The sequence below is a fragment of the Sclerotinia sclerotiorum genome, genomic scaffold (assembly GCF_000146945.2).
Source record: "Sclerotinia sclerotiorum 1980 UF-70 scaffold_2 genomic scaffold, whole genome shotgun sequence".
Lineage (NCBI taxonomy): Eukaryota > Fungi > Ascomycota > Leotiomycetes > Helotiales > Sclerotiniaceae > Sclerotinia > Sclerotinia sclerotiorum.
Genome location: NW_001820834.1, coordinates 150,770 through 162,299, shown reverse-complemented (window position 1 = coordinate 162,299; position 11,530 = coordinate 150,770). Strand labels below are relative to the sequence as shown.

The following is an 11,530-nucleotide window of genomic DNA, read 5'->3' as shown; positions in this document are numbered from 1 at the left end:
TAATATTTAAAACGGGGGGACGGATTGGTGAAGAGGTTGACGCTTTGGAATTCAAAGGTGATGAGCAAGCCGGCCGTTAGAATCATCGAATTCTTGGTCTTGGATATTTGATGATAATGGGGATAGAGCTAGGGTTTTAATGTAATTTGTTTGTAGTAAGGAGTAATACGAAGATGATGATCTATTTAGATTAGACCGTTTTTTTGTACCTCGAAGAAAATTTGAGTTTGGCTTATTGTCTAGACTTTACAATAATTATAGGATATTTTTTAGTACTTGAGATTATGGAATATTATCAGAAGTGTATTATCCCAATGGAAATTGAAGACTTCAACTTGAAGTCGTCCTACCTCCTTCTGATGTATAACTAATCGCAAAGATTAAAATATATACCTTCAGACTCACGAAAATAACCTCATTAATCCGATCAACTAAGAGATGGGAAAACTTCAGAGCAAGAGAAGCGCAGAAGTTCCCCTTATACTATAAAGACATGAAAAGAAGAAGATTGAAGAGCCTCAGCTTGGCAAAATTAGCCATTTTTTCAAGAGCGGATATTGTATGGAATTGCTTACTTGTAATTGATGTTTGAGATGAACAGGGGGTATAAAGGCCTTTTTATTATAATAGCGTGTATAAAAAAGGAGTGTTTACCTGTATGCAAAGGACTATTACGGACTATTCGCACAGGGAGAAGAATAGGCGGAGCAGTATCAGTAACAATCGACATAGGGAATAAAAAAAAACGAAAAGAGATATAAGGAACGAGATGAGCTGGAATCGGAAATTAAAAAGTATGGATACAGGCTAAAAATCATGTGATGTATTGCTATTATAATATTTCTCAAGTTTTGGAGTATCTTTAATCTGTGTTGCAACCGTAGGACCTCGAAAATAATTTCTTTCCGTTTCTAGGAATGCTTAAGTTTCGAGTGTTACTACTTCTCGATCATCGTTTCAACAAATGAGACTTCAGATACAGGGAAGCGGGAGAGACATCAAAATCATAGACGTGAAGGAGTCAACACTACCATCACAAACTCATCCAATATACTTTTCTCCTCTCCCTTGATCTCAAAAACAAGATAAAAAAGACAGAAACAGACAATTGTTTTAACAAAACATTATTTATATAGATCAAAGACTTCATCAAGGGAATCAAGGAAAACATCACAAAGAAATCACAGGGAATAACAGAAAAAAAAGAACTTTTTGGGTTTAATAATATAGTGAAGTTTAGGAAATTGGTCAATTTGGTAGATTGATCAGAAAATGAGAAATGAAATAATGAAATAAGGAAAGAAGGTCATAAGGAGAGAAAGAACAGCATGCTAGCAAACAGCTCAAAACTAAGTATCTTTGTGGACATGCCTCAAAAATACTTGCATCATGTTACTGAGCACTTACTTACAAACCAGTAATTCGAAGACCATCAGTAAGTAAATGGAAGAGAGTCTAAGCAAGCGATCAAGAAAAGAGAGAACCAACTCACTGATCATCATCATCATCATCATCATCCTTACCTCTAAGCTCCGCCTCACAAATAGCTCTCATCATCTCCAACCTCTCGAACTCCTCCTCAACCCCATGCAAAAATTGGGCGGTGAATTGCGTGGCTTCCGATTCACACAGAGTTTGCAAAGATTCCAAGAGATGCAATTCGTCCTCCAAACTTTCCAACTCCCTCATCAACTGATCATGCTCCAGCGCACTCTTCCGTACCGCTCCCGCTTTCTCAGCGGCTTCTGCTTCGGCTTCGGCTTCTGCCTCGGCAAATTTAGTCAACCTCTTAAAGTCATCACCAACTCCCGCAGAGCGAATTCATTTTGCCCCAACGCCTCTGGAATCGCCTCTTCTTGAACTTCTTGAATGGGCGTCCATCGGATAAAGACTCTCTGAGGAGTGTATACCCGCTGTGGCCAGGGATCTTGCTCAAAGAGTTCACCGCCGCGTAGATGTTTGGGTTGTTCGGCAATCATTGCTCGAGTGACGACTGCCCATTTGGTGTCCGTGTCTTCGGTACGTTTGACTACCTCGAGGAAGGCGATTTCGCTTGCGACCCAGGATGTGTAATCGGCCATTTTTGCGGTTGTTGGTATTGTAAGGTTTGTGTGGAACTTAAAAGACTTAGAAATCTTTATTTATCTAGATGGTTGTATGAGTTTTGTCTGGATAGTTTCTAAGAAGTTGATGGTTGATGATAGAATAAAATAGTTACTGACCTGGAATTGCATCTCATTTATAGGTGGACTCTACATGTCATTCAGATACTGTTCGGCTCCTGTCCTGATATTGTATCTTTGTGTGATCGAGGTACTCTCAAACTTTCAGCAATTCAAACTCTGAACAAATACTATTCGAGAATTGTTCTACACTGCTTTGTTCTTACAGCTTAAAGTGGTCTATAGTAGCACATGTCTGATTTTTGTAGAGCTTATGGAGTCTAGTACCAATAAATTTAATTCATATATCCCTTAAATTATACCCCCATCCCAACTTAGACGCCAAGAACATACGCTACAACTTGCTTGAATTGCCGCCTACAGGTTTCATTAAAGCTCTTCCATTACTCAAGCAAATCTTTCCACCTTCCACTCTGGTGATGAATCGAATTTCCTCCCATCCTTCTTTGATTTCTCCTGTTTTCCAGATCTCGATGATTAATTTATCACCAGGTTTGACTGGTGATGCAAATCGACATGAGAATTCTTTGATGTTCTTGGGGTCACTACCACCAATAGCTTTAAGAATTGCATGAGCAGTAAAATTCCATGATGAAAGACCATGCATTATAGGTCCTCCGAAGCCCATCTTCTGACCTGGCTCAGGTGTTGCATGTAAGGGATTGTAATCACCGTTCAATCTACCATTTCAGACCCATTAGTCAGAGACCACAACATTCAGCGAAGAAGTAGAATCATACCTATACAATAATGCACTTTCCTTAGTAGTCTGATGTTCCATCACAGCGTCTGGCTTCTTTCCTTCCGGAGGGGGGAAATTTTGAGTCGCCGGGCCCTTGGGTCCATTCCAATTACCCTGACCAACAAAGAATGAGGACCCAACAGCTCTGCTATAAACCTCTCCGCTATTTTTATCCACTATCTCCTGTTGCGTCTCAACAACCGTGCCAGCCTTTCCTTTGTCATATACACCGATCACTTTAGAGCGGAGTTCAAATGTTTTACCAGCTGAGGTAGGAGGGAGTGGTTTGAGGAAAGTCATTGAACGACCTCCATCAAGGACACGCGTGTAGTCGAATTTAGGCACACCTGGAATTGGAGTTGCGGAGGAGGCGGCATAAAAGTCAATTACTTCTTGGGTTGTATTTTTGAATGCTTGGGAGATGTTAGCTGGTTCATAGAACAATGAGGGAAAAAGGACGGACTCACGAAGAATAACAGGATAAGTTGGGAAGACGGCAAAGTTAGGATGTAATTCCTACAGTTTGATTAGTCTGAGCCCTCTTCCAGTTGAGTATCAGATGCTTACGTATAAGAAGTGTAGCTCATCATTCGTACATCCAATGGTGTTGGCAAAGAGCAAAACATCTCTGGTTAACCAAGAAACCTCCTCTGCAGGATATTCGAAACCAGCGCCTGGACCAGACATTCTGATGGTATGTATTGATTTGACTGTTAGTGTCTTTGTTTTTCTGGGAGAGTTGATACTTGAGGATTGAGACTTGGATTGAAGAGTATGGGATAAGAGATAAAAGATAAATAAAAGACGGGAGCACCAGAGAGCTTTACTTGAGTACTCGTAGCTAAGGTTACCCCGGAATTCCGTTTTGTGATCTCCACAGTTCGGCCATTTCTCATCTGCCGAGGTATCTTCGGAGAAAGGAGAAAAGCATAACCTTATTTAAACATGTTGCACTAGAGTAGGTCAACGTCAACGTCAACGTCATCACAATTAGAGATTACATGTGTACTTGATATCAAGACCTAGAACATCACCCATATTTTTCTTTGTTCAAAAATCTAAATACCTACTCGAGTAAGAGATAAAGTTTTCTTAAGGAATATAGCTTAAGTGGTGAATTTGGCGTCAGATTGATAGAGGGGGCAAAGCTCTAGAGTCTACACCCCTTGCGGAACGATTGTAAAACATGGAGAATTGACGCCGCTATTCATTCTTCTACTTCTCCTTTCTCCTTCATTGAAATGCTTTTCGAGTAAATTTACATGTCACATAATCATAATGAAAGCGTTGGCACAATGAGATCACATTAGTTATACTCAAGTTCATTGGTTAGATGCATTCTATCGAAACCTTATTAAAACGGACTCAATTTTTTTTTAAATGTCGATGTAAGAAAAAGCTCTTAAAGGTGAGTCTTGAACCTTTCAAACCTATCTCTCCGCGCCAGTAAGCAAAGAACTCTGGAGTCAAGGACATTTTCGGTCCATTCTCGCCCCGTAACTGTAACTGAAAACTTGAATAAGGCCATTACGTCAAAGTATCGATCCTTCCCACGATCAAAAAGCAAAAGAAACATTAGCCCCGCATGAGTTCGCCTTAGTAAATCTCAATCCCCATAACAAAAGATCCCGAATAGGTCTTGTGGTATCACCCACTTAACTGACCGGTAGGTTCTCCATTTTGCCCTTGCCATCGGCAATCCACTCAGGTTCGATGAGTTTCTCTCGATCGGCATACAAGTATTTGTAAGCCGTACGAATAGTACCATCGCTAACACCAGCTACTTGGGATATATCCTTTGCAGACTTTGGCTTCCCGAGAAGAGCTGATGCCATGTAGATACAAGCGGCTGCCACTGATAGAGGTGATCTACCAGCGAGATCACCAACGGTAGAAACCTTCTCAGCGAGGCCTTGAGATACTTTAACGAACTGTTGACTCTTAAGACCAAGTTGACTGCAGTAACGAGTACAGAGGTCTTTGGCATTGGTTGACGTGGTTGTTTGGTAACTCTCTGTAGATGCAGGAGCTTGAAAGCAATGTTAATATATACCAGTATAAGATCATCAGCTTATACGACTTACCACCAACGGCTTCAGCCCTCGCCTTCTTGGCTGAACTATCTGAAGCAAAGAATTTTTCAAGTGCTTTGAAAGTTCTACCAATATCCTTCTTCGAAACCTTTGTCAAGGCATAAATTTCACGAAAGGTTCTAGGGACATCGCACTGACGGCAAGCGATAAAGATGCAGCCAGCGATGATGGCTTCTTGGGATTTACCTTTGAAGGCTTTAGCATCATCGACAAGTTTGAAGAGATGCTTCGCGGTATCGGAAACGTTCTTTGGAATGTTAACAGCGTCGCAATGAGCACCGATTTCCTTGTAAGCCGCAAGTAAAGCCTTGGTTGATTTATCTGTACCTTGTTTACCTTGAGCACGGTAAAGTTCCCGACTGCGTACGGAGCTGTCACCAAATGCAATTGTTGTGGAAAGTTGAGAACCATTCAAAAGAGGATTAGCAGCGTCACCAACACGGGATGGATCATCATTCCCCTGATCATCGTTGGAGAATGTACGCCATTCGGAGCGTGTATCAACAATCCGATCACCAATGACTACACCACATGTATCGCAGACCAAGTCTCCAGAAGAAAATTCCTCGACGAGGTTTGGTGGAATCTCCTTGCAGTCCTTGCACATAACCGTGACATTCAAATTTTGACTCCATTCTGTTGTCTTGTCCAATGGTGGCGGGGCCATCATCTTTGGTTTGTACGGTTTTGGTCGATAGATATTATCAAGTTTGTTGAAGACGGGACGTCTCTTTGGCTTGCGACGGACTTCTGTTCTTTTTTTCGTGACAGCTAGACGGGTCCTGATATCCCCTGTAGCTTTATCGCAGAGAAGTGTAGTTGAAAGCTTGATGAAAAGCGGAGAATGCAGTTTGGCGGTATTGTGGGGAAATTAAGGTGAGTTGGTGAATCGAGACAAGTCCGATAACGGTAATCAAGGGTCCCTTGACGTGTGATTCAAAAACTCGGTCAAACTGAAGGTGAGCTGAGTATCGAGAAAGAAGAATAAAATACGTATATTGACGGTGGATATTGCAGAGTAAATCAAAGTTCGTATAAAGGAGACGCGTGTGGCGACTCGATTGTGATGTAAACTGCTTTGGCAAAGTCAAAACCCTGTCGAGATGCGATTTATTCTCTCGAAAAAGGATGTACTTCAGCGGAATGCGCGAATCTCGTCGAGTGAAATTCAGGTCGAATAGATTAGGTGTTGTAAAGTAGAATAGTATGGGATGGGAAGATGCGCTTGCTGCTTTCGTCGACGTATTTGAAGATTTTCGCAGAACAAATGACCAGTGAAGGCGTCCGTGAATAATGTATCAAAATCGTTGTTGGAAGCTGTCAGAATTATCGTTGTAAAGATGACCGGCAACTTTGGGATTGTCCAAGAACGATAATGTTACAGTCTTCTGTTGATGTTGCGAGCGAGCGGTGGTGGTTGTCGAAGAGGATATGGTTAAGGTCGAAGAAGGAAGAGAAGATTCTTCCAAAAACAAAGAATGTCAGCCGCATTGGTATCGTACTAAGATTTCTAAATTTGTCATCCTATCACGTGGCACAGCTCACTTGTTATTTTTTGTCAGCCTTGAGCCACGCCTTCTTTTGGTTGCCTTACAAGTACAGTATTAAGTGGCTCGCTAATATATCGCGCCGAAGCTCCAGGTCGGTTTGGAAGCTCTTAGGTATTCAAACAACAATATTCGCAGCTCAATACATTTACTGTTATTTCGTCCCATCAACATTCTCTTTACACCTCAACTCATACTTCCTTTTCGAACTCGTCAATCACAACTTCAACTATAAAAATGTCTACATTAGAAGATCTCGATGATCTCGAGAGAGAGCACAAGGAGGAGAAGAAGGACGATGGCGACAAGGACAAGGACAAGAAGCCAAATCAAGCTAATGATGGTGATGCTGAAATGAAGGATGCCGAACCTGAAAAGGAAGAGGATCCAATAGATGAAGAGATATATAGCTTGGGAACACAAGATATTCTCACGAGAAAACGACTTTTGGAGAATGATTCCCGAATTATGAAGAGCGAGTTTCAACGTTTATCACATGAGAAGGCTACAATGGGGGAGAAAATCAAGGACAACCTTGAAAAGATCGAAAACAACAGGTAGGTTCACCTGTCAAACAGGCATATAGTTATCACAGCTTAACCTTCTAACTTTCTGCAGACAATTACCATACCTCGTTGGAAATGTTGTTGAGCTACTCGATCTTGATCCAACAGCCGAATCTGCTGAAGAAGGCGCAAATATTGATCTCGATGCTACCAGGGTCGGAAAATCCGCGGTTATCAAGACTTCCACTCGACAAACCATATTCCTTCCATTAATAGGTCTTGTAAATCCAGATGAGCTGAAGCCAGGTGATTTGATTGGTGTCAACAAGGATTCATATCTCGTATTAGATACATTACCCGCAGAATATGATAGCAGAGTCAAGGCGATGGAAGTCGATGAGAAACCCACGGAAAAATACACAGATGTAGGAGGATTGGACAAACAGATTGAGGAGTTGGTTGAAGCAATTGTATGGCCAATGAAGGAAGCTGATCGCTTTAAGAAGATTGGCATCAAGGCGCCCAAAGGTTTGTTGTACATGCCATCCGCGCATAACTAGATGATACTGACAATTGCAGGTGCTCTTATGTATGGCCCTCCCGGTACTGGAAAAACACTCCTCGCAAGAGCTTGCGCTGCACAGACGGATGCAACTTTTCTCAAACTCGCCGGTCCTCAACTCGTACAAATGTTCATCGGTGACGGTGCAAAGCTGGTGCGAGATTGTTTTGCATTAGCTAAGGAGAAGGCACCAGCAATTATTTTTATTGATGAATTAGATGCTGTTGGTACGAAGCGTTTTGACAGCGAGAAAAGTGGAGATCGTGAGGTACAAAGAACTATGTTGGAGCTGCTAAATCAACTTGATGGATTCGCTTCGGATGATCGTATTAAGGTATTGGCAGCAACCAACAGAGTCGATGTTCTCGATCCTGCTTTACTTCGTTCCGGTCGTCTTGATCGAAAGATTGAGTTCCCTCTGCCAAACGAAGAAGCTCGCGCCCAGATTTTGAAGATTCACAGCCGTAAAATGACTGTCGATGATGCTGTCAACTGGCCTGAATTGGCAAGAAGTACAGATGAGTTTGGTGGAGCCCAGTTGAAGGCGGTATGTGTGGAAGCTGGTATGATTGCTCTTAGAATGGGAAAGAACAAAATCAGTCACGAACATTATGTCGATGCCATTGCGGAAGTCCAAGCGAAGAAGAAGGGTATGTTTCAACTACTCTATTCAATGTTTTCTTCAATACTGACCTCGTTACAGATACTGTCAACTTCTACGCATAATGTGACTATTTTAGTGGCGTTTAGCATATCTTGCACTGCGAGCCTTGTAATCATAGACAAATCATGACACTTTAAATATGACCAAATAGGTTTCCTGGAGAAGTCGAGTAACTCGTGATTGATGAGAGTCGATGGTCGTACATTAATGAAAACTGCCAGTCTTTTACTTTCCGGCATGTGCCGATATGAATACCTGAATTTATCTCTTTGGAATATGTGAGAATCTATCTTCCTACAGATCTTCTGTCAGGGAGGGACTTTTTACATTGGAGCGGATCCTACATAGCTCTATTAGAAACTGCCTATATCAGATGTCCACAAGTGTGAGGGAAACAGATCCAAGCCATTGGAGCATCACATATGCCATTTGAGAAAATTATACTTTTTGAAGGCTAGTTCTTTCCTATCTAGTAGATAGTGAAAGAGCTGATGTTATCCCAGCTGGGAATAGACACAACACACACCTCAAGTTCAACTTCAAAATTCAAAGTCACCTGCAAAGTGGCTTTGTAAGCATTAATCCACTACCTATTCTTTCTTCCCAACTTAGCATCCTAGAACCCCCACGCGCGACATTGCTGCTTGAAGAGCTCTGACACATCAATTGCCTGGTATGGAACAAAGCGATAACTTGTATTTGTAAATTTTTTGCCCATGAACTTCTTGTCGGAAATGTGGAGTGCGACGATGCTGCAATTTCCGTGTTGAACGAGTGTATTTGCAACAATTCCAGTCTCCAGCGATGGATTGGTGGATAACGCCGGCCGCTAATACGATGCGAACGATCGCATTTAAGTTACGGATGTGTTGCACAAATTCAAGAATCGTTTTGCCTTTGTAGATTATGGAATCTACCAATACCACAGTGATCTTGCCCTGAAGGTGCTCGGGCATGATGTCCTGAGGATCCTTGGCGTGGAGGAGCATAGCGACAGGAAAGACGTCATTTATTCCGAGGGCCATGGGCTCTCCACCGGGCATTAATGCAAAGATCGATGTTTGATTGTCGCGCAATAATCGATGGCCAATGGTCTGATGACCTTGAACATGTGGAGTTTCGTGCGACTCAAGGCCTATCACTGCAGAGATGAGCTCAATTGCGAGATAGCGACCCATGGTGCGAGGATACTTTCCGAGAGCGGGGCTTTTGTTCGCCGCATCGCATGTGGGTGTCATCAACGACTTCGTGGCGTTCTTATCTGTTGTATGAATGACCTTGAGCTTTGCATGCCGACCATGGCGGCTAAAAATCAACTCCAAGAACTTCTGGTCGGTGAGCTTGATCAATGGAAGCTTTTGAGTATCCAGTCTTGGCAATACATTGTGGGAAATGATTAACTGGGATGCATGAAGGCCGTCGTTATCGATGGCATTCAGTAACTCTGCTTCCATTTCCTTGCTCCTCTTACCCACCTCGCCAACCACAACTATGGCCTTGTTTGCCGCCTTTAACATACCCAAGTCCATGGGGCTATCTCCAAAAGCGCAAAGATACGTCCTGTTACTCAATCGCAAGCGGTCGACCAAGCCAGCTTTCGCTCCAGCTGTGACAAGTATTTCACAAGGCCCATCCCAGATACGTCCTCCCACGATGACCTTGACTGATTTGGACAGGCCTTCTTTCTCTAAGACCTTTTCCCAGATACGATGCTGCCCACAGCTGATAATTACGGCACCGATATGCTTCTCTGCTGCGACGGATTGCAGTAAGGACACAAATTCTTGGTGTATGTTCACAATCGAAGCTACTTCTTGACAGATATCATCATTTTCTGCTTCGTCCATCAATTCGCTGTAGACAAGAGCGGCTTGGCGAAACGCTGCACATGAGTAGCTTAAGTTAGATCTGAAAAATAATTTGAGCAGAGATTGGTTGTTGGGAGCCTCGGGCCCATGCCTTGCAATCCATTTCTGCCAGAATAGTGCACCAGTGTCCTCTGCAACCAGCGTTCTATCGCCATCCATGACTAGCATGATTTTTGGCCAGCCTTGGTTGCTAGAAAATTGAAACTTGTCTGCTAGCATGGCATTGGCGATTTCAAGATTTCTTGTCTCGAAACCATTCCAAACATCCGTGACCACCTTGAAATCGTGTGATACTCCCACGCAGATGAACGCAACAGCGTATTTGCAGCAAAGTTCGTGAAACACAGCTATATCACTCTCATGCCATTTACTGAGATGCTCAATTGATGCTGCTGGTCGAGTTCTTTCCTTGTCATTCAAAGCGGTATTGCTGAACAAGTGCGGGGGGTACCTGAAGATAGATTATGTCTGTGTAGACCTCTACATCTGCAGAGGTCCAAAGGAGTACGGGCTCATCAGTACCTTCCTCCCAGAAGGTTGAGTTTCATTCAACAACTGCAGCGCATTCAAACTCAGCCTACTGGTCGCTAATTTTGCGAATAGCAGTTCTTCGATAGTGTTTCTGATGCTCGGGGCTCATTTTCTTGAAGGCTTCCAAACCACCTGGAGTAACTTCGTTGATCACTTGGGAGTCATCATAAAAGACGAACGGACAGTCTTTAAGCATTTTCAAATATTTAAAGGTGTATGATTTGCCCGCATCCGGAAATTCCACAGATACCGATGACTGTGCCTTTCTTGTATGGACCGAATGCCTCTTTCGTTGGAATTGCCATTGCATCTGAATTATTCCTGCAGCTTTCAGACATTGTAGATATCCCTTTGAGTCTGGGATCTAAAGGATGAAATAGACTCAATTCTGATTTTAGACCCGTGCTAATTTACTTTAAACAGAACACAGCTCTGACATGAAACACAAATGCTTGTCCTTCAGAATTTCTACAAGAGTGAAAATTCTTCTCAATTGATATGCAAACCTATTTCCCTAAATGCTTCCACGGAGACTTGCATGTTTATGCATCCTTCCACACAACAACAATCGTCGAACTGACCAATCAGTTCATTACAATTCGTCTGCCATAAATAATGCATAAATGTTTCAGATTGGTGTTCAAATCTCAAATCTCAATTTTTTATACTTTCTTTTCTATATATCCGTCCTAGCCAATACAATCTCTTGCTGCATCCTAGTCATTATCCTCCTCAGTACCTAATCAAATCATCTATAAAATTAAAAAAGTTCTATAGGTTGTCATTGCGCATCTTCTGGAGACAATCCTCCAGTCAGTCGCACTCGGCTTCAGT

General features: G+C 42.5%; 5 protein-coding genes across 5 annotated transcripts; 1 reads left to right on the top strand and 4 right to left on the bottom strand.

Moving 5' to 3' along the window:
- Nucleotides 1-1,488: 1,488 nt before the first annotated feature.
- Nucleotides 1,489-2,081, bottom strand: SS1G_01138 (predicted protein; the record flags this gene model as incomplete). The annotated part of the gene is made up of 2 exons (XM_001596896.1): nt 1,489-1,767; nt 1,803-2,081. The coding sequence occupies 2 exons, from the start codon at nt 2,079-2,081 to the stop codon at nt 1,489-1,491; spliced, it is 558 nt and encodes a 185-aa protein (XP_001596946.1).
- A 436-nt stretch (nt 2,082-2,517) lies between these two features.
- On the bottom strand, nt 2,518-3,612 carry SS1G_01137 (hypothetical protein; the record flags this gene model as incomplete). The annotated part of the gene is made up of 3 exons (XM_001596895.1): nt 2,518-2,863; nt 2,924-3,441; nt 3,493-3,612. The coding sequence occupies 3 exons, from the start codon at nt 3,610-3,612 to the stop codon at nt 2,518-2,520; spliced, it is 984 nt and encodes a 327-aa protein (XP_001596945.1).
- A 968-nt stretch (nt 3,613-4,580) lies between these two features.
- Nucleotides 4,581-5,688, bottom strand: SS1G_01136 (hypothetical protein; the record flags this gene model as incomplete). The annotated part of the gene is made up of 2 exons (XM_001596894.1): nt 4,581-4,954; nt 5,010-5,688. 2 exons carry the CDS (start codon nt 5,686-5,688, stop codon nt 4,581-4,583), a joined length of 1,053 nt encoding a protein of 350 aa, XP_001596944.1.
- A 1,114-nt stretch (nt 5,689-6,802) lies between these two features.
- On the top strand, nt 6,803-8,359 carry SS1G_01135 (hypothetical protein; the record flags this gene model as incomplete). Its single annotated transcript, XM_001596893.1, has 4 exons — nt 6,803-7,122; nt 7,184-7,599; nt 7,651-8,283; nt 8,337-8,359. The coding sequence occupies 4 exons, from the start codon at nt 6,803-6,805 to the stop codon at nt 8,357-8,359; spliced, it is 1,392 nt and encodes a 463-aa protein (XP_001596943.1).
- A 490-nt stretch (nt 8,360-8,849) lies between these two features.
- SS1G_01134 (hypothetical protein) lies at nt 8,850-10,892 on the bottom strand (the record flags this gene model as incomplete). The annotated part of the gene is made up of 3 exons (XM_001596892.1): nt 8,850-8,887; nt 9,160-10,535; nt 10,747-10,892. 3 exons carry the CDS (start codon nt 10,890-10,892, stop codon nt 8,850-8,852), a joined length of 1,560 nt encoding a protein of 519 aa, XP_001596942.1.
- Nucleotides 10,893-11,530: the final 638 nt, after the last annotated feature.